Raw genomic sequence first — 23,942 nt, 5'->3', positions numbered from 1 at the left:
TTTTTTTTTTTTTTTTTTTTTAAGATTTGATTTATTTTTGACAGAGAATGAGAGAGAGAACACAAGCATGGCTGGAGAGGGAGAAGCAGGCTCCCCACTGAGCAGGCAGCCTGACAACGCAGCTAGAACCCAGGACGCTGGGACCAGGACCATGATCTGAGCTAAAGGCAGACGCCTAACGACTGAGCCACCCAGGCGCCCCTGGAAACAAGCTCTTTATCAGTTTATTATTTGTATTTTCTTCCAGTCTGTGGCTTGTCTTTTCATTCTCTTTATAGTTACCTTTTACACCGAAAGGTTTTTATTTTGATAAAAGTCCAGTTTATTAAATTTTTCTTTAATATATGGTGCATTTTGTGCCATATCTAAGAAATCCATGCCTAACCCAAAGTCACAAAGATTCTCTCCTGTTATTTCAAGACGTTTTACAGTTTTAGGTTTTACATTTACTATGATCGATTTTGAATTAATTTTATGTATATAGTTTGAGGTATGGATTAAAGTTCCACTTTTTGCATATGGTTATCTAATTTTACTCTTTTGTCATAGCTGATTTAGCTATTTATGGGCCTTTATTATTCCTCATAAATTTCTGAGTAAATTTTAGTAGTTCCTGAAAAAACTCTACTGCAATTTTAACTGTGATTACAAAGAATTTAAATGTCAATTTGGGTAGAATCAACATAAGCATAAGTTCCCCAATTTTATCATTGAAATTCTCTTGCCAGTCATCACCTCCCTGTGTCTAAATCCTACTGGAATTTTAATTGCGATTACCCTGCAACACTCCCTCTCCAATGAAACACTTTTTTCACTTGGTTTCCAGGACTCTACCCCAGGGGTCAACAAAGTTTTTCTATATGGGGACCAGATAGTAATTTTAGAGTCTGTGGATCAGTTTCTGTTGCAGTTACTCAACTATGCCATTATAGTTTGAAAGCAGCTATAGAAAATATATAAATGTGGTAGTATTCCAATAAAATTTTATTTACAAAAAAAGGCAGTGGGTCAGATTTAGTCTCTGTGAGCCACAGTATGCCAACCTCTGTTCTACATTCTTTTTTTCATTCCACCTTACTAGAAACTTCTCTGTCTCTTGTGCTTATTGTTCCTTATTTCTTTAACCTCTTAACATTGGAGTAATCTAGGACTCAACTTTCCTTCTTTAGGTATAATCAATTTCTTGGTGATTTCATCCAATATTATGATTTTAAGTAGTTTATCTATATTAATGGCTGCCAAATATGTAAGTCCAGCCCAGACAACTTCTGGAGCTCCACCTATTACATTTGATGTCTTATTAATATCTCCACTTGGATATCTAATAGGCATTTCAATCAATACATGTCCAAAACTAAACTCCTGATCTTTGTTCACAAACCGAGTCTGTTTTCACCATAATAATTGATGGCAACAATGTATTTCCAGTTGCTCAGGCCGTAAAACCCTTGGGAATCATCCCTGACTTCTTTCTTTTTGTCTTACTTCACATTTAACCCATCAGGAAAACCATGAGTTCTATCAAAATATATCCAGAATCTGGCCACTTCTTATTACCATCATTGCTGCCACTCTGGTCTAAGCCATTACCACCTCTTACCTAGATTTATACAATGATTTCTAATTGATATCCATGCATTCAACCTTGCCCCAAAGTCTATTCTCAGCACAATAGCCAAAGTGATCTCTTTAAAACTTAAAATCAGATCATATCACTTCTCTTTTCAAAACCATCTAATGGCTCTGTATTTTATTAAGAGAGAAAACCATAGTCCTTGTAATTGCCCACATAAACTGGCATCCACTCCCCACCTCCTTCTACCACCATATGATTTCTGTGATTTCATCTACCACTCACTCCGTTAACCACTTTGCTCCTGTCACTGGGCTCCCTTAAAAGACAGCAGGCATGAACCAGTCTTAGGAACGCTGCGCTAGCAGTTTGCTGTTCAGAAAGCTCTCCCCTTACTTACATGCATGGCTAGATCCCTCACATCCTCATCTTTGCTCAACTATCACTTGTCTTGACTCAACTATCACTTCATGAGAACTTCCCTGATCACATTTAAAATTGCAACACCCTACTGTTCCTGGCTTCCCTATCTCCCTTTTCTGCCCTTCCTTCTAATTTACTTGTTAATTTTGTTTGTCTATCTATCATCTCCAGAAGTAAGTTTCCCCGGGGCAGTGAATTAGTGAGAGTCCCAATAGGAACAGATGGTACACATAAAATATGGCAGTTTGAGAATGATTTACTTGTAAAGGGACCATTTACAAAACTATGAGTGTAGGAGAACCTACAAGGAATAGTAGCAGATGAGCTGTTGCAACTCCAGGCCTGAAGAGGAAAGGGAAGCTCTTTCTCAAACCAGGAGAGAACTGTACAGACTAACCTTGAGAGAAACTTTGAGGGATAGTGCAGCCTGAGGCAATGTCTCAGGGACAGTCAGAAAGATAAATACCTGCCTTCACTCTCCTCCCTCCTTCTCATCTCCCCATTAGCTGAACCAACTAAAAGTCAGAAGATACAGAGGCCACTTGAGCTGGTTCATACAGGTCAGTCCTCCCAGAGAAGGTTGCGAGCAGGGTCAAAAAAGGCTGACAATGCATCTAAAATGACAAACAAGACAAGGGAGGAGTTTTTGTTACTTGGGTTTATGTCTGTATCATACTCACAATAGGTTTACAATAAAAGAGTGTCTAGGTCTCTCTGTTCAAATAAAAGGGAATGATTGATTATGGCAATTGCTACTGAGAAAACGAATAAAATGAGGACTAAAAATTGACCTTTGGACTTGCAAGTGGAGGTCACCAGTAACTGGGACAAGGGTTTGACAGGAGTGGCAGAGATTAAGTCTTGATTGGGGTCTTTGTAAGACAGTTGGGAAGGAAGTGGCGACAGTAAGCACAGGAGCCTCTTAGTAAAAAGTGCAGAAAAATGGTGTTGAAGCGCAAGAGCAGAGGTGGGTTCCATAAAGCTTTTTTTTCAGATGTGAAATATTTCAGAATGTTGAATGCTGTTAAAAACAATTCAGTGGGGGGGGGAAGATTTGGTGGAGGAGAGGGGTAATTGTAGAGACAAAGTCCTTAAATGATTCCAATATATAGTAACTTGGGATATGATCATAGTTGTTTTACATGTAATCAGGAAAATGATGGGCTATCCAATAAATGATGCTGAGGCAAACTTTTCCCATAAAAAAAAAGAATAAAATTAAACCCCTCCCTCACATTATAAACAAAAATAAATTCTAGATGGCATAAAGGACCAAACATAAAAAGCAAAACATAAATGTTCAAAGGAAAATGTATTAGAACACCTCTGACTATGGAGTAGAAAAGAATTACTTAAAAAGGTACACAAGCAAAAGAAAAGATACTTAAAAATGGATACACTAAAATAAACTCCCTTACTACAGGTTTACATAAACAGTGTTAAAAGACAAGTCACATTATGGAAGAAGACATTTACATCACAGATAACAAACACAGGATTAGTACCCATATATATAAAGAGGGATCAATAAGAAAAAGCCAGATAATCCAAGAAAAAAAAAATGAACAAAGGAGATGAACACACATTCATAAAGGAAAACTGTAATGACCAATGAACACAAGATAATCTACGTCACCTGTAATCCAGAAATGCAAATTAGAACGTGTACCGTTTCATATCCATCAATTTGAAAAAAAATGAGAGATGTCATATAACAATAACAGTGAAGATATGGAAAAAAGGGATCTCTCACAGAGTGTTGACTAGAATATAAACTGGTACAAGTACTTTAAAGAACAATTTAAAGATTACTGGAAGGATTGGATATGTACATACCCCATGACTCAATAGTTCTGCTTCCTCATATAAATTCAGATAAACTTGCGGTACAAGAATCCATGTGTTGGAGTTTTTGGTAAATTTGTTTGCAATATCAAAAAACAAGACAATACTATCGTTCGTCAAGAGACATGGATAAACTATTTCATTCTTACAATGGAATAAGACATAAAAGACCCAGTTATTTATCTAACAAAATAGATCAATCTCATATAAAAATTTTTAAAAACATAGATCTTTAAAACCTAAGTATGATGAAAATAAGTTACAGAACACATGGAGCATAACACCATTTATTTTCATTTTAAAACCTCAAAACAACACTATATATTGTTTTGAATACACATAAAAAGTATAAAAACAAGTATGGAATGATATCCACCACTTGTAAAACAGTAATTATACCTGAAAAGAGACAGGAGAATGAAAATGAAGTGGGACTTAAGCTTTATAAGATTTTGTGACTTATAAGGAAGGACATCTTTAAACAAATATGGCAAAATGTAACCCACAAAATGTGGGAATGAGGTTCTTGAGTGTCTGATACACTAGAAGCTAATATTTTTACTATTTCATAATTAAGTTTTAAATAAATCACTAATTGCTTAAGTATTGTCCTTTAAAAATTATGCATTTTTCTACTCATTGTACAAAATATTTAAACATGGAGGAATTACCATAATAAAAATCTCCAATTTACCAGTCCTTTCACCAAAACTCATTTTCCTACCTAACTACAATTGACCCTTGAACAACATGGGGATTAGGGGCACTGAACTCCCACACAGTTGAAAATTGACATATAACTTTTAATTGCTCCAAAATCTAACTACTAAAGCCTACATGTTGGCCTTACTGATAATATAAATGATTAACACATATTTTGTATGTCATGTGTATTATATACTATATTCTTATAAAGAAGTTAGAGAAAAGAAAATATTAGGAAAATCATAAAGAAAGTACATTTACAGTACTGTACTCTGTCAAAAAAAAAAAAGGCCCATATAAGTAGACCCATGCAGTTCAAGCCCTTGTTGTTCAAAGGTCAACTGTACTGGGGCGCCTGGGTGGCACAGTGGTTGAGCGTCTGCCTTCAGCTCAGGGTGTGATCCTGGCGTTCTGGGGATTGAGCCCCACATCAGGCTCTTCTGCTATGAGCCTGCTTCTTCCTCTCCCACTCCCCCTGCTTGTGTTCCCTCTCTCGCTGGCTGTCTCTATCTCTGTCGAATAAAGAAATTAAAAAATCTTAAAAAAAAAAAAAAGTCAACTGTACTAACATTAAGCATNGTTCCCTCTCTCGCTGGCTGTCTCTATCTCTGTCGAATAAAGAAATTAAAAAATCTTAAAAAAAAAAAAAGTCAACTGTACTAACATTAAGCATGTGTATTTTTTAAGCATAAAGATTTCTATTCATTTGTGTGTGTGTATATGTATATATATGCACAAATGTGTGCAAAAATACTTTTGTACATAAATGGATTCATAAAGAAGATATATTCTGTGACTTGCTTCTTTCACTTGATGGTATATATATTTTGCATCAATCTTTTCAACACCTGCATAATATTACAAAGCGACATTTCCTGTAATTGTTCCCCTAAATTTGGAAATTTAGACTGTTTTTAATTTTTTTAAATTATAAACAATGCTACATAAATTCCTACACATAAATCTGAGTGTTCATTTATTAGTATTCTTGTGTGTTATGGAGATAAAGACAGAGTAATATATTTATTTTATCATTATTTTTTTAAGATTTTTATTTATTTATTTATTTGACAGAGAGAGTGAGCACAAGCAGGGGGAATGGCAGGCAGAATGAGAGGGAGAACCAGGTTTCCTCCTGAGCAAGGAGCCCGATGTGTGGCTCAATCAGGACCTGAGCCAAATGCAGATGCTTAACCGACTGAGCCACACAGGGGCCCTGATATGTTTATTTTAAATTTTGATGTCGATTTTCCTTTCAAAAAGGCCCTATCACTTACATCCCTTCCAGAAATATTTCAGCTTGCCCATTTCCTCACGTCCATGCTACCTTTACAAATAATGGATATGATCAGTTTCTTTAACTTTTGCAAGTTTGATGAACAAAAAAAGTTTCATTTAGCTTTAATTTACATTTCTCTGATCACTAGAGAGGCTTAATATTTCTTCTTTTGTGAACTTTTTATTTATATCATTTGTCCACTTTTCACTGAGTTATCTTTTACTGACTGAGTCATAGGAGTACTTATATCTTTTAATCATTTATGTTAGCAGCAAATATTTTCTCTGAACTTTTTTAATACTAGCTTTCACAGAGTACAGAAATTATATATTTTTACGTAGACGTATCTTCAGTCTTTTGGGATTTTGATAAATAACATTTAAATTCTTCATGTCCATAATTTTCAATTGTCCCATCTAGGAACATAATACATCTTTCATTTTTAAGTTACATTTTTAAAAAAAAAAAATCTATTACTATTTCATAGTTTTGTCTGCTAATATAAACAGGATCTTTTTTCTTAGATATATATATAAAATATATGTATCTTGAAGAAAATCTCAAACCCACTGACTTTAATAAAATATGCATGTGAATTATTAATCTCTGTTGCTCCTAATGGTTACGTTTATAAAAAAAAAAAAGAAATCTGTTGAGATATTTAAATTAATGTGAATAAAGAATGGAACACAGGAATTAAGGTTAAAGAAAAAAAGCTAGGGGCGCCTGGGTGGTGCAGTTGTTAAGGGTCTGCCTTCGGCTCAGGGCGTGATCCCAGTGTTCTGGGATCGAGCCCCACATCAGGCTCCTCTGCTAGGAGCCTGAGTCTTCCTCTCCCACTCCCCCTGCTTGTGTTCCCTCTCTCGCTGCTGTCTCTGCCAAATAAATGGATAAAATCTTTAAAAAAGAAAAAAAGAAAAAAAAAGCTAGGGCGGAGCCTGGGTGGCTCACTCGTTAAGCACCTGACTTCAGCTCAGGTCATGATCCCAGGGTCCTGGGATCAAGTCCTACATTGGGCTCTGCTCAAGTGGGGAGCCTACTTCTCCCTCTCCCCTTGCTCCACCCCCTGCTCATGCTCTCTCTCTCTCTGTGTCAAATAAATAAATAAATAAATCTTAAAAAAAAAAATAAAGAGAGGAGGGGCGTCTGGGTGGCACAGCGGTTAAGCGTCTGCCTTCAGCTCAGGGCGTGATCCCGGCGTTATGGGATCGAGCCCCACATCAGGCTCCTCTGCTATGAGCCTGCTTCTTCCTCTCCGACTCCCCCTGCTTGTGTTCCCTCTCTCGCTGGCTGTCTCTATCTCTGTCAAAGAAATAAATAAAATCTTTTAAAAAAAAAAAAAAGAGNAAAAAAAAAAAAAAGAGAAAAAAAGAAAAAAAAGCTAGGAACTGCTTAAAATGTTCAGTAATACTGAAATAATTAAAATATACTAAGTTAACCTAGGTCAGCCAACTTTCCTCCAAATATATAATATAGACACTTAATGAAACAATAGTAAGTCAGGGAATTTACCAGTGATTGTATTGTGACAACTTTCAGCATTCTTTTATAAGAGCAAATTTCAAATACAAAATAACAATTAGGTATAATTTCCACATAAATAAAAACTACACATGGGAGATGAAAAATTAACGTAGCAAATCTTTTGACATGTATAAACCATTTCACAGACTACTAAACACTCTCCTCACAAGTATTAGAAGGCATTAAGGATAGTTAATGGCTTAATGCTAAGTGTAATATGTCTGAGGAATTTAGAAAAATCTCTGATCTCCTAAAATTAAATTATCTTAATATTTTTAAATTAAATTATTTAAAAATATGACATTTTATATCCAGTATGGATATACCCATGCTTTGCCAACAAACAAAGCTTGCATTAAGAATCCCATAAGAATTAAAAACTGTGGGGGCGCCTGGGTGGCACAGCAGTTAAGCATCTGCCTTCGGCTCAGGGCGTGATCCCGGCGTCATGGGATCGAGCCCCACATCAGGCTCCTCTGCTATGAGCCTGCTTCTTCCTCTCCCACTGCCCCTGCTTGTGTTCCCTCTCTCGCTGGCTGTCTCTATCTCTGTCAAATAAATAATAAAAAATCTTTAAAAAAAAATTAAAAACTGTGTGTCATCATTGAATGGGAGAATTGGTCAATGAACGGGAGAGAACACACTGTTCACTAAGAAAAGAGAATGGTAAAGACACACAGGTAAAAGGGAAACAAGAAAAATATTAAATACAATTCTTTAGTTCCCACCATTAGATGGTAGAATAACACTGTTTTGTGATACTACTAATCACGTCAAGGATGGATGGGACGTGTGGAAGAAGAAAAACCATTTAAGTTTTATTGATTAAAATGGAAAGAATGTAGCCACATATTACATTTTCACAATAAAGTCCAGCTGTGGCCTAAGTACACTATTTCTACTAAGGCTGTATTACATAGTTTGATTAAGAGTCACTATTTCCTAAAAAAATTAGGATTTCTTTATTCCACAGTGATCCTAGGTGATTTTGATATTTTATTCATCTGTCTTCAGACGACTTATTAGAAAAATGTCTTTACGGGAACAGAGAGATAATCTATCTCTGAAAGGAAACTGAATCATTATTTGTTAGCTACAGAAATAATTTCAGTGTTTTAGGAAACAAAGGCCACCTTCTGTGGAGAGTTGGCACACATTGTGATTTTTTTGACCAATTTAATGTTTATGGAACTAAACACAAAATTAATCTAATAATTTGAATCTCATAGCTTCATTTCACATGGGAGGAAAATCCACCAATTTGTCATATCACTGCATTCTTAGTTATGTTAAGACCAAAATACTCATCAAGGTCAAAGACAATTGAGTATGACATATTACCTCCTGAGCATTTATTTTAGTTTATAAGGTTTGAGTTTCAAAGCAAATGACATGTCTTATTTAATGCTGTCTAGAAATATTTAACTATGTTCTGCGGTTTTCAGCAATGCACTTTTAATGTGAAATTTACTTATGAAGTGATACTTTAATTCATTCATTTTCAATAGGCTGGCTATGAACTACTTGCATTTTCAAAACTTTCACCAGAGTTGTATATTTAGAATTAAAAACTCAAAGACTCGATTTTATCCTAGAAAACTCATTGCTTCTGAGTTGGTGCATCACAATACGGCACATTTTCTATAAGGAGCTCTTTCCTAGGGACCAATTCTGAAAGAAAAACAAAAAGAATAATTGATATCATTAAAATTAAAATAAAATGAACATAGAAACACTCATTCCCCCTAAAATTTCTAACAGTAAAATTCTTAATTTTAAGGTAAATCTTCCAGAAATATTTTATTTCAGTCAACTTCAAAGGTGAAGTCCTTGATTTTAAATGGCAACTGTTAACAGAGTTCTCATTTCAGATTATATTAAGACATCTATGATCAATTTAACCCTTTATCATTTATTAATTAAATATAACTGATTATCTGAACAGAATTTGGCTAACATACATTATCACCTATCTGATGACAGATTACTGATAATTAAAACAAACAACTTGAAAATTTGTTCAACTGCCTACTATATAAAAAGCAAGACCGTTTTCCTAACTTAAAGACTCTAAATAAATTTTACAGAATAGTGGTTCTCAAATGGGGGTGTTTTGGGTTGTCGCACCAAGTGAAGAATGCTGCTGGCATTTAGTGAGCAGGAGCCAGGGATGTATGGGGCAATCTGGTGCAGTAAAGAACTATGCTGTTCAAAATGCCAACAGTGCCCCACTGAGAAACCCAGTCAAACAACAACAACAAAAATTATGAGTCTTTGGTAAGACATCCTACTGGAGGTCAAGTGAGATACAGCTCTTAATTAAGATAGAAAATTTTGTAAAGATCAATGAATTTTTCCTTTTTTTCTCCAGAAGAGATGAATTCAGGTATCATGATCAAAAAATGCTCATATCGCATTCTTAGAAATAACCTCGATATACTCTTCAAAAATACCATCGTCAGGAAAGAAAGACAGATTGAAGAATTGCTCCAGATTAAGGAAGACTAAAAAACATGGTGACTAAATGTGATATGTGTGATCTTCAACTGGATCCTAGACCAGAAGGAATTTTTTTCTTCTGCTACAGAAGACGAGTTAGGACAAATGAAAACATCTGAATAGTAGAGTTGTATCAATGTTAATATTCTGGTTTTTATTATTTATTATTTTGTTATTATTTAATTATTCTGATAATTACACTGGTTTTATAAGAGAATATCTTTGTAAATTTAGCAAACATATATGAAAGTATTTTTTAGAAATACACTCTTTCTCCAAATCTAATCCTAGTAGGCTGTCATGATTTTAAAAATGACCATTTGAGGGTAAAGAGGCATTATGTTTACAATTTACCCTCAGAACATTCAGAAAAAAAATGAGGGATGGATAATAAAGCAAATGTGGTAAATGTTAGCATTTGTGGTATCTGGGTAGAGGAAATTTCCAGACCCTTCAACATCTCTTACATCTTTTTCTATAAATCTGAATAATTTAAAAAATTTTTTAAAAAGGTATCATTAAAACAGATTCAGTTCAAAAGGAAAAATAACTGATCTAACTAAAAATAATGTTCTCATGAGCCAGATGATAAATGTGATTTACCAAAATGAAAATCAGCTAAGTAATTATTGTTTAACCACTGTTATATCTCATCTGCTTCTACCAATCTTTGGAGATACCACCAGAGAGCAAATTATAGTTTAGGTTTTAACATAGTAGCAACGGCAGTAAATTGTTTCACTTATCAAGCATATAAGTGCCATGCTGAACATTACATCACAAAATGAAAATGTAGAAGCGACTATAGAAGAGTCTCTTCCGTACAGCATAGTGACTGAAGTTAATATTGTACTCCATATTTGAAAGCTGCTAAAAGAGTAGATCTTAAAAGTCCTCATCTCAAGAAAAGCAATTTGTAACTATGTACGCAGACAGACATTAACTAGACTTATTGTGGTAATCATTTTGCAATATATACAAATATGGAACCGTTGTACAAATGAAACTAATATAATGTTATATGTCGATTACAGCTCAAATAAAAAAAAAAGTCTATTCAGCTTTAAGGAGTTTACAATCTGGTGGAAAAGACAGATTAACCAAAAGTCCAACAAACAACAGTTTAAAAAAAAATAAGGGATTTAATTTTCTCACATATCAAGAAATACAGATTAAGGCGTCCTGGGCTACTGCAGGTCGTTACTACACTAAGAAGCCAGGCTCTTTTTAAACCCCTGCTCTGCTTTCCTTCATGTGTGATTTTTGTCTTTACGGCTGCTGTGACATCACCATCTGTACTCCACGCAGGGAGAAGGGAATAGGGCAAAAGGAGACTGCTAGGTTGGCTTATGCCTTTTTAAAAGGAAAACAATACCCTTCTTACAACAACATCCAGTACACTACAGCTCAGGTGGTCAGAAAGGTGTCATGTAGTCTGAGAAATAATTTTTTTTTCTTTTTTTTTGGCTTGGCACACTGTGCCCCAAACAAAATTTTTCAGCTGGTAAGAAGGAATGGATATTGAAGAGGTAACAAGCAGTACACCCTCTGGGCTACACAACATGAATATATACCCTTTGTTTCGTATACAGAATATACCTATTTATTCCTTGACCCCCAAGGTCCCATCTAGATTCAAACTGAGTACCTCTGGCTGATGTGCTAGCCTTTCCATTAGGTCTAGCCAGGGCCCACATGGTAGTTACCCATTCGACTACAGTAAAGAATAAATAGATATAGCAAAGACAACCTGGAATAGGAAACACATGGCAGCCACTGTTAGAGAGTAAATCCTAAATCCTGCTGGACAGCAAGAGCAAGGACCCCTTGCTTTGGGCAACCCAATAAATTCCTTAGTCAGCCAATCTGGTAACATGTATCCTGTTTTCTGGGAGACTCGAAGACCCTCTCTTGTCCACTGTTCTTCAAGGCTCCTGGTTCTGTATGTTAGGAGAATCCTTGTCCAGAGGTGGGGATACTGGGGAAGATGCCATTCTTTGAGGCTCTGGAGTTTCACAATCCACTTTCTATTGCTATGAGTTTAGAGGCCCAGAGATGGCCTTAAGAGTTGAAGGGAGCTAGCGAGGCTTGGGGTTTCTTGGCAATATACTTCATTCAAAATTATTTTTTTCTTTTTTTTTCTTTTTTTTAAAAGATTTTATTTATTTATGTGACAGAGAGACAGCCAGAGAGAGAGGGAACACAGCAGGGGAGAGGGAGAGGAAGAAGCAGGCTCCCAGTCGAGGAGCCTGATGTGGGACTCCATCCCGGAACGCCGGGATCACACCCTGAGCCGAAGGCAGACGCTTAACAACCACGCTACCCAGGAGCCCCCAAAATTATTTTTTTCTAGTCATTTCTTTGTATAAGTAGCCTCAGGAAAACACTCTGATAATTTTAAGCATGAAAATTTTCATCCTTTGGTAATGGTCTCTATGTTCTGCCCATTCCCCAACCCTAAGATTAATGGATACTTCTTAAAGTAATGAAAAACTATAGGCCCTAGTGAGTAAATGCATTGTATATCTGATCCTTGTCTGGAAAATGGGAAAGGCTTGAGGCACTAATTTTATTTCAGGTCAGAACTCAAAAGCCTCCTGCTCGTATTGGCTATAGGGTTAGTGGATAAGAGCAATTCTCATTTTCAACACTGCAAGACTCCAAATATCAAGGACTCTCAATCAGGATGTAGACAGAAAAGCGCCCTTAGCAAAACAGTACTTCTTCCATATTTGCTTTGCACCAACTAGCTAAATCTGCATTCATCCTCTTTTTCAGTGTTTCGCTGAAAGCATGAAGAAATAACCAGAACGCCTTGACATTCTGGTTATTTCTCTTATTGCTGTAGCCTCAGCTGGTACTTGGTCTGTGTCTCAAGAAACACTGAGGCACTGACCTTATATTTCATCACTACATAACAAGGATCACCAGCCTAGAGACTGTAAAGGTCAGGTCCACAACAGTCTTATCCCCCTCTGTCCTTGCCTTCCATTCAACTAATTTCACATTTTAGGCTGTGTAATTTTCAGTATCTCACTTCTGGTAATAACTTTTCTTGTTCTTAGTTAAAAGTTACAGAAGCTGACTCTGGCTGACTAAGTGGAAAAGTCATTCATTAAAAAGGCTATTAGTCTAACTCATGCAATTATAGTGAGGGCTTAAGAATCAGGCAGCCTTAAGACTAAGCTTCCAGCAACAATGTACAAAACCATACCACAAAACTGGCCTGATGATGAAAACTACTGCTGCCTATTGGGTACTAGAAGAAACTGCCACCACTTCTACCACCATGGAACACCAGAAGCTACATTTCAGATGCTGCTGGAAACTCAGTTTTACTACATCTGCTCCTGTCACCACACCAATGACACTTTTGAATCCGTAACTTGACGCTGCAAACCAATGATGCTACTCTTGCCTGAAAGAGAGATTCAATGCCAACTGTCTTTTCTCAAGTTCATTTCTGAATATGAGTGAATATACTTCACCTATGTCACATTCTATGCCTGAGCTGTAAAGGAAACGGAGGAACTGAATTTTCTAGATTCTATGATGGGAATTTAGAACTCAAAGGGATGGAAATCCCTGAAACAAAATTATCAATTCAAAGAGTGGTAAATAACCAGAAAACCTGTCAAATATTTACTACTCCATCCTTTCACCCTTTACCCTTATTGGGTAATCTTTGGAATCAAAAGGTGCCCAACAACTGAATTTTTCTAAATTAACTGATAGCACTTTCATTAGGGCAAATGTATCATAGGTATATTTATATGTTGTATACTATTTCTCACTATAATGTTGCTTTATTGATTATAAAATCCCTGACTTTGCTCTCTATATTAGATATCAATGCACCATAACAGCATAAGTTTATTGAAGGTGTCAGATCTTGAAAAATAATTATATTGAGATCATGATTTATTTCCTGTTCTTTAGGTCCCTGAAAAACCTCATCTATTATGGTCATATGAAATGTATCACTTAAAAAGCAACTACTTAAAATAAAAAGCCTTTAATTCAATTATGGCCCAAATCAAAATTTAGGTCAAGATTAAAGATAAATAAATAAATAAAACAAAAGAGGAAGGAATATTTCCAAACTCATTTCATGAGGCCAGCATTACTCTGATACCAAAACCAGACAAGGATACTATAAGGAAAGATAACTAGAGACCAATATCCCTGATGAACATAGATGTAAAAATCCTCAACAAAATATTAGCAAACCAAATTCAACAATATGTGAAAAGGATCATACACCAAGATCAAGTGGGATTTATACCAGGGAAGCAAATCAGCATCTGCAAATCAATGTGACACACCACATTAACAAAACGAAGGAGTAAAAGAAAAAAATAAAATAAAAATCATGGAATCAACTCAAGAGACACAGAAAAAGCATTTAACAGAATTCACTATACACTCATGATAAAAACTCTCAGCAGAATGGGTATACCAGAAACATACCTCAACATAATGAAAGTCATATATGACAGGCCCACAATTAACATCCTACTCAATGACAAAAAAACAGAAAGTTCATCCTCTAAGATCATGAACAAGACAAGGATGCCCATTCTCATCACTTCTGTTCAACATAGTACTGAAAGCCCTACCCAGAACAACCAGGCAAGAAGAAATAAAAGGCATCCAAATAAGAATAGAAGTATGGTCTCTATTTGCAGATAATATGATGTTATATATAGAAAACCTTGAAGACTACTAAAACTGCTAGAATAAACAAATTCTGTAAAGTTGCAGGATAAAAAAACAATACACAAAAAATAAGTTGTATGCCTATATACTAATAACAAACTATCAGAGAAACCTAAAAAGATCCCATTTATGATTGTGTCAAAAATAATAAAATACTTAGGAATAAATTTAACCAAGGAGGTGAAAGACCTGTATGCTCCAAACTATAAGATAGTGATGAAAGAAATAGAAGACAACACAAATAAAAGGAAAATTACTCTATGCTAACGATTTGGAAGACTTAACAGTGTTAAACTGTTCCTAATACCCTATGGAATCTACAGAATCAGTGCATTCTCTATCAAAATTCTAATAGCATTTTTCACAGAAAAATAACAAATAATCCTAAAATTTATATGTAACCCCAAAAGACCTTGAAAAGCCAGAGCAACCTTGAGAAAGAAGAACAAAGTTAGAAACATCACACTTCTTGATTTCAAACTTTACACAAAGCTATAGTAATCAAAACAATATGGTATTTGCATAAAAACATAAGAATAGACACATCAATCAATGGAGTAGAACAGAGGGCCCAGCAATAAACCCATGCATATACTATCAACTAATTAACAACAAAGGAAATGGAAAAGGATAGAATGGGAAAAGACAGTCTCTTCAATAAATAATTCTGGGAAAACTGGACATCCACATGCAGAAAACGAAAGTGGACCCCTATCTTACACCATACACAAAAATGAACTCAAATGGGTTAGAGGTTTGAACATAAGACCCAAAACCATAAAACTCCTAGAAGGAAACATGGGAATAAACTCGTTGACATTGGCCTTGGCAATGATTTTTCGGGATTAGACAATGAAAACAAAGGCAATAAGAGAAAACATAAATAAGTGGGACTAAAACTAAAAAGCTTCTTGTACAGCAAAAGAAATCGTCAACAAAATGAAAAGGCAACCAATGGGATGTGAGAAAATGTTTGCAAATCATATATCTGATAAGAAGCTAATATCTAAAATATATAAAGAATGCATATAATAGCAAAAAACCAAACATACAATAAAAATCTGATTAAAAATGTGCTGAGGATCTGAATAGACATTTTCCCAAAGACCTATAAATGGCTAATAAATATATGAAAAGGTGCTCATCATCACTAATCATCAGGGAAACGAAAAGCAAAACCACAATAAGATAGCTCCTCATGGCTGTCAGAATGGCTATTATCAAAAAGATAAATAAAAAGTAGGGCAAGGATGTGGAGAAAAGTGAACCCTTGTGCACTACTGCTGAAAATGTATATTGGTTGCAGCCACTATGAATAACAGTAGGTAGTCTCCTCAAAAAATTAAAATAAAGCTACCATATGATCCAGCAATTCCGCTTCTGGGTATTTATCCAAAGAAAATGAAATCACTATCTTGAAAATATATCTGTACCATATGTTCACTGCAGCATTATTTATAATAGCCAACTCACTGAAACGATCTAAATGTCCATGGACAGATGAATGGATAAAGAAAATGTGGTGTGTATACACACACACACACACACACACACACACACACACACAGACACACACACCGTAGAGTATAATTCAGCCACAACAAAGGAAGGAAATCTTGCCATTTGTGAAAACATGATGGGCTTTGAGGGCATTATGCTAAGTGAAATAAGTCAGACAAGGACAAACACTGTATGATCTCCCTTACATGGAGAATCTAAAACAAAAACAGTAATAAAATACAGAGAGCAGATTAGTGATTCAGAGGTGGAGTATGGGGATTGAATGAAATGAGTGAAAGTGGTCAAAAAGTACACACTTCCAGCTTTAAGATAAATAAACTCTGGGGATGTAATGCACAGCATAGTGACTATAGTTAACAATACTGTATTGTATATTTGAAAGATGTTAAGAGAGTAAATCTTAGGGGTGCCTCCCTGGCTCAGTTGGTAGAGCATGCAACTCTTCATCTTGGGGTCATAAGCCCCACATCAGGTGTAGAGTTTACTTAAAAAATAATAATTTTTAAAAACCTTAAAAAAAAAGAGTAAATCTTAAAATTCTCATAAGAAAAAAATGTGTAACTATGTGTGGTCATCAAAGTTAACTAAAAACTTGTAATAATTTCACCATATGTAGATATATAAAATCATTATGTTATATACCTAGAACTAATACAATGTCCTATGTTAATTATATTTCAATTAATAAAATCCATACATGGCATGGTTTATAATAGTTTGGTAATCAGAGAGTTGTTTAGGATATACATGAATTTAAGACATTAAAATATTTAGAATATTTAACTCCACAGTTCTAGAAATGTCTCTAAACATATTAAGCACACAAATACATGTAAGCTCAAATTAAAGAACTTGAAGAAAAACTGTTTTTTTCCTAAGAACCTGTCCCAACCCACCAAGTGTTGGATTTGGAGCTCTGCCTATGTGCCTCAACAACACCTCTGCCCCCCTTATCATGGCACCCAAAGGATTCTAATACTTAACTGTTTATTTTCCACACAGCAACTCTAAGTTCCGTTAGGACAGAAACTGTCTCGCTCATTTTCTATTCTCAGGGCCTAGCACAGTATGTATTCAATAAATGTTTGTTGGATCACCTGAACTTGCCTCAGAATAAAAACCATAAGATAGTTTCAGGCAAAGACAAATACAAAAAACCCCCAAAGAACATAAGTTCAAAAATGCACCCGAAATAAAGAATAGTTTCCTGGAACTTTTTTTTTTTTTAATATAACACACATGTACTTTGTCTTTCACATGTATGCCAGAGAAGAAATTTTAATAAAATGGATAATGCTGTTTAGAAATGAAGTATGATTAATATATAGCCATGTGAAGCCCTGAGTTTTCTTGTTCACGATTTGTTCATTATATATTTTCTTATTCATAGTTTTTTCTTATTCGCAAAGTTGGTGACTGTCTATAAAATATGTGTTTGATAAAGGCCAACAATAAAACCAGTTGCCAATGTTCATATGAGAAAGAGGGCTTTGACAAATGTCAATAATCAATGAACACATGTAGAACAAGGGGATAATTTCAGTATTTTTCTCATAGTTATTATTCTTCTATACACTATCTAGGGAAGGCTAGGCTAGACCAATGATGAAAATGGTATGAATCAAAGATTATGATTAATCCAAATTCATGTACCCAGATACCAAAAAACAAACTAGACAAAACACAGAAAAAAGTAGGGAATACATGGAAAGAAAAATAATTTCCCTAGTTTCCCTAATATTTTTTTCACTTGTCCTGCCCCACTTTCCCCAATATTTGAAAAGATTTTAAAAATAATGAATCAACAAAACTAAAATGGGAGAAGATATTTGCAAATGACATATCTGATAAAGGGTTTGAATCCAAAATATATAAAGAACTGATACAACTCAACACCAAAAACCCAAAAAATCCATTTAAAAATGGGCAGAAGATGAATAGACATTTCTCCAAAGAAGATATATAGATAGCCAACAGAAACACTAAAAAATGCTCAATATCACTCATCACCAGGAAAATGCAAATCTAAACCACAATGAGATATCACCTCACACTTGTCAGAAGGGCTAAAATAAAAAAGAGAGTAAACTACAGGTGTTGGTGAGGCTATAAGTGCTGGAGAGGATGTGGAGAAAAAGGAACCTTCATGCACTATCGGTGGGAATGCAAACTGGTGTAGCCACTGAGGAAAACAGTATGGAGGGTCCTCAAAAAATTAAAAAAACACAACCACTCTATAAGCCAGTAATTCCACTAGTGGGTATTTACACAAAGAATAAGAAACACTAATTTGAAAAGATATATACACCCCTATGTTTACTGCAGCATTATTTACAATATCCAAATTATGGAAGCAGCTCAAGTATTCACCAATAGATGAATGGATAAAGATGATGTGGTGTACATGTATATGATGGAATATTACTCAGCAATAAAAAGAATGAAATCTTGCAATTTCGTACAATATGGATGGATCTAGAGAGTATATGCTAAGTGAAATTAGTCAGAGAAAAAGAAATAGTATATAATTTCAGTTGTATGTGGAATTTAAGAAACAAACGAACAAAGAAAAAAAGAGACAAACCAAAAAACAGACTCAACGCTAGAGAATAAATTGATGATTACCAAAGGGAGGTGGGCAAGGGGAAGGGTAAAACAGGTGAAGGAGATTAAAAGTACACTTACCATGATGAGCACTGAGCAATGCATAAAACTGTTGAGTCACTATATCGTATACTGAAACTAATAACACCGCATGTTAACTATAATGGAATTGAGATTAAAAAGTTAAAATAAAATGCTGACATTTTACAAACTTTTAAAAAATGAGTTTTGCTCAAATGATGAAATTATTAGGTCTGTAATAAAGAAACTTTAGTTATCTGCAAGGATAANATTTTACAAACTTTTAAAAAATGAGTTTTGCTCAAATGATGAAATTATTAGGTCTGTAATAAAGAAACTTTAATTATCTGCAAGGATAGAGATGTGATTTTTTTTTTTTAAAGATTTTATTTATTTATTTATTCTACAGAGATAGAGACAGCCAGCAGAGAGGGAACACAAGCAGGGGGAGTGGGAGAGGAAGAAGCAGGCTCACAGCAGAGGAGCCTGACGTGGGGCTCGATCCCATAACGCCGGGACCACGCCCTGAGCCGAAGGCAGACGCTTAACCGCTGTGCCACCCAGGCGCCCCGAGATGTGATTTTTTTTAAAAAGGGAAAAATGAGAGGGGCACCTGGTTGGCTCAGTCAGTTGAGCATGTGACTCTTGATCTCCGGGTCGTGAGTTCAGCCCCATATTGGGCATGATGCTTACTTAAAAGAAAAATAAAAAGGAAAAAAATGAGAAGTTATTTAGCATAAAGATTTCTTGGTAGGTGTTCATATTTTATTTCCACTGTAGTTATTATTTGAAAGGGAAGGAAAAAGAGATACGGACTTAGAATTCATCTGTTTCGGAACTTGGTGATTATTCTTGCAGATGAAGTTTAATTTTATTATTTTCAATTTCTATTATTTTTCATGTTGGGACATTATCTGATATTTTTTAGAAACATACTATCACAACTCTACTTTTTAGCCAAGTAGCCAAATTTTAATTAATTTCTATATATCAATACACATACTGCTAAAATTTGTGGAGAGATTTGCTTTAAAGTAATTGTAAAACAGAGATTAAAAAATCAAATTTGTTATATCTTGGACTCATAGACATAAATTAAGAAAAAGAGATCCATATATCTCTCAATAGAAAGAATGAGGTCATTATTAAGGTAATATAGCATTTTATACCTATTACCATGAAAGAGTCAAAGTTTTCAATCTTGTGGGAAAATTAAATTATATAGAAAACCAACAGATAAAAAGAAATTTAAATTAATATTGTCACATCTAAAACCAGGCATCTGAAATACAGATGCTCTAAAGATCATTATTAAGATTAAAGATGATGACTAAAATCTGCCATTTAGATTAACTACGTTTACTGCTCTTATAAATACAACTCAAATCTAATAATTTCTGATAAATTCTCATGAACTAAAATAACTTTAAAGCTCTATAGGACTTATACTACTAAATATCAAGATTTATTATGAGACTGTAATAATTACGACATTATGGCATATGATCCACGGATAGAAACTAATTACATAGATTATAAAGTTCAGAAACAGATATATGCATATATAGTTATTTGATTTTACAACAAAGGTGATCCTGCACTGCAGTGGGGGAAAAGTGGTCTTCTCAATAAATGATGCTGGATTAACTGGACGTTCACATGTAAAATAGTAATTTTTTTTTAAAGCTTTTATTTATTTATTGGACAGAGACACAGCAAGAGAGAGGGACCACCAGCAGGGGGAGTAAGAGAAGGAGAAGCAGGCTTCCCGCTGAGCAGGGAGCCTGATGTGGGGCTCGATCCCAGGACACTGGAATCATGACCTGAGCCGAAGGCAGCTGGTTAATGACTGAGCCACCCAGGTGCCCCTAAAAAAATAATTTTTGGCAAAGAGTTTATGATTTCACTTCTATTTGGAACCAAACAACAACAACAACAACAACAACAACAATGAATAAAAAAAGCAGAAAGAGACCTATAAATACAGAGAACANCAGGGAACGAACTGGTGGTTGCTGGAGGGGACAGTGGTGGGGGAATGGGCCAAAAGGGTTGAAGGGGAGTGGGAGGTACAGGCTTCCAGTTATGGAATAAATAAGTCACAGGGATAAAAGGTATGTAATAGGGAATATTGTCAACGGCAGTGTAGTAGTACTGTGTGGTGACAAATGGTAGCTAGACCAGGGATTAGCATAGCATGTACAGTGCTGTCATATCACTTATCACTATGTTGTGCACCAGAAACTAACATAACATTGTGTCAACTGTACTTCAATTAAAAAAGAAATCTTCACTCCTATCTCACACCATATACAAAAATCAACTCTAGTTGATAAATAACCAAATGGAAACGATAAAACAATAAAGCTTTGGGAAGAAAGCACAGGAGAATCTTTTTATGACCTTGCTTGAAACAGCCAAAATTTCTTAAACAGGGCTCAAAAGTACCAACCATAAATGAAAAAACAGACAAACTGGATCACATTAAAATTAAGAACTTCTTATCAAAAGACAACATTACCAAAACTAAAAGCAAGCCATTAAATAGAAGATTCTTTTAATACACATATCCAACAAAGAATACATATTCAGAACATGCAAAGAATTTCTTCAAATCAATAACAAAAGGCAGATAACCTCTTGGAAAAATGGGAAAAAAGACTTGAACAGACATTTCATAAAAGAGAATATCCAAATGGCCATTTAACAACTGAAAAGGTGCTAGTACTTCATTAGTTACCAAAGAAATGTAAATTAAGATCCCAACGCAATACCATTATACAACTACCAGAAAGGCTAAAATTAAAGATGCAGAGTACCAAGTGTTGGTGAGGACATCAAGCAACTGGAGCCAGACACCGCTGCTGGAAGTGTAAATTAGTCTAACCACTTTGGGAAAACTGGTTAGTAGTATCATACATTAATTTTTTTTGATAAATACAGTGGAGTACTATAAATGCCTTTTCTTCTTATGATTTTAATAACATTCTCTTTTCTCCAGCTTACTTTATTGTAAGACTATAGTATATAATACATTTAACATATAAAATATGTGTTAATGTACTGTTTATGTTATTAGTAAGGCTTCTCATTAACAGTTGGCTATCAGTAGTTAAGTTTTGGGGTAGTCAAAAGTTTTACATGGAATTTTTTTTTTTTTTTTTGAGAGAAAGAGATCAAGCAGTGGGGAGGGGCAGAGGAGAGAGAACTTTTTTTTTTAAGATTTTACTTATTTGGCAGAGAGAGACACAGCGAGAGAGGGAACACAAGCCAGGGGAGTGGGAGAGGGAGAAGCAGGTTTCCTGCTGAGCAGGGAGCCCGATCCCACCTGGGATCACGGCCTGAGCCAAAGGCAGACACATAATGACTGAGCCACCCAGGTGCCCCAAGAGAGAGAACCTTAAGCAGGCTCCACGAGCAGCGCAGAGCCTGACATGGGTCTTTATCCCAGGACCCTGAGATCATGACCTGAGCCGAAATCAATAGTCAAGACGCTTAACCAGTTGAGCCATCCAGGTGCCCCTATNGACAAACTGGATCACATTAAAATTAAGAACTTCTTATCAAAAGACAACATTACCAAAACTAAAAGCAAGCCACTAAATAGAAGATTCTTTTAATACACATATCCAACAAAGAATACATATTCAGAACATGCAAAGAATTTCTTCAAATCAATAACAAAAGGCAGATAACCTCTTGGAAAAATGGGAAAAAAGACTTGAACAGACATTTCATAAAAGAGAATATCCAAATGGCCATTTAACAACTGAAAAGGTGCTAGTACTTCATTAGTTACCAAAGAAATGTAAATTAAGATCCCAACGCAATACCATTATACAACTACCAGAAAGGCTAAAATTAAAGATGCAGAGTACCAAGTGTTGGTGAGGACATCAAGCAACTGGAGCCAGACACCGCTGCTGGAAGTGTAAATTAGTCTAACCACTTTGGGAAAACTGGTTAGTAGTATCATACATTAATTTTTTTTGATAAATACAGTGGAGTACTATAAATGCCTTTTCTTCTTATGATTTTAATAACATTCTCTTTTCTCCAGCTTACTTTATTGTAAGACTATAGTATATAATACATTTAACATATAAAATATGTGTTAATGTACTGTTTATGTTATTAGTAAGGCTTCTCATTAACAGTTGGCTATCAGTAGTTAAGTTTTGGGGTAGTCAAAAGTTTTACATGAATTTTTTTTTTTTTTTTTGAGAGAAAGAGATCAAGCAGTGGGGAGGGGCAGAGGAGAGAGAACTTTTTTTTTTAAGATTTTACTTATTTGGCAGAGAGAGACACAGCGAGAGAGGGAACACAAGCCAGGGGAGTGGGAGAGGGAGAAGCAGGTTTCCTGCTGAGCAGGGAGCCCGATCCCACCTGGGATCACGGCCTGAGCCAAAGGCAGACACATAATGACTGAGCCACCCAGGTGCCCCAAGAGAGAGAACCTTAAGCAGGCTCCACGAGCAGCGCAGAGCCTGACATGGGTCTTTATCCCAGGACCCTGAGATCATGACCTGAGCCGAAATCAATAGTCAAGACGCTTAACCAGTTGAGCCATCCAGGTGCCCCTATACATGAATTTTCTAATGTGCAGGAGGTCAGCAACCCTAGCCCCTGCACTATTCAAGAGTCAATCGTGTATGTGTGAGTGTGTGTGTATATGTGTGTGTGTTCATATATATGTTTACACATACGTACATGTATGTGTAAATATATGTGTAAATTTTACTTTTCATATGTGTATAAATTTTAAACTAAAAGGCATATTCAATAATGTTCAAAGCATCAATATTCATTATTCTCCAGAACTAGGAGCAACCCAAACGAACAGGAAGGATAAACTGTGGTATATTGAAACAACAGTCATAGAAATGTTGCTGTACAATATAGATTAATCTCACAAACACAATGTTGAAAGAAACTAGACAAAACAGTAATCCTATATGATTCCATTTATATAAAGTTCAAACGTTTTATTATATTAAGTTAAAAATCTATAGTATTAGTAGGATACTGGCTAGCTTGTTGGGAGGGGGTATCTGGAAAAGACATGAGGACATGAGGGGTTTTGGAGATTCTGGTAATATTATTAAGTAGCTTACTGTAGATGTTGGTTACATGGATATTTCACTTCATAAAAATTCACTGGCTGTATAGTTATAAATTGTGCACTCTTCTGTTTGTATGTTACACTTCGATAGTTCACTTAAAAAAAAA

At 35.3% G+C, this 23,942-nt stretch overlaps 1 protein-coding gene across 3 annotated transcripts in view; it reads right to left on the bottom strand.

Annotated features, from left to right (window-relative positions):
• Window positions 1-260: 260 nt before the first annotated feature.
• LYRM7 (LYR motif containing 7) overlaps window positions 261-23,942 on the bottom strand; it is a 42,302-nt gene continuing 18,620 nt past the window's right edge. The window contains exons 6-7 of one of the 3 annotated variants that reach the window (XM_034655962.1): window positions 19,327-19,405; window positions 8,143-9,020 (exon numbers count right to left, since the gene is read on the bottom strand). In XM_034655962.1, coding sequence (XP_034511853.1) covers window positions 9,008-9,020; window positions 19,327-19,405 — 92 coding nt within the window. In that variant the 3' untranslated portion in view covers window positions 8,143-9,007. Of the gene's footprint in view, window positions 2,611-8,142; window positions 9,021-19,326; window positions 19,406-23,942 lie in introns of those variants that run through there. The other 2 variants (XM_034655963.1, XM_011234172.3) reach the window with 2 other exon arrangements.

Source organism: Ailuropoda melanoleuca, chromosome 3 (assembly GCF_002007445.2).
Source record: "Ailuropoda melanoleuca isolate Jingjing chromosome 3, ASM200744v2, whole genome shotgun sequence".
Classification (NCBI taxonomy): domain Eukaryota; kingdom Metazoa; phylum Chordata; class Mammalia; order Carnivora; family Ursidae; genus Ailuropoda; species Ailuropoda melanoleuca.
Note: the sequence above shows the minus strand (reverse complement) of the source record. Positions and strands in the feature narration are given on the sequence as shown.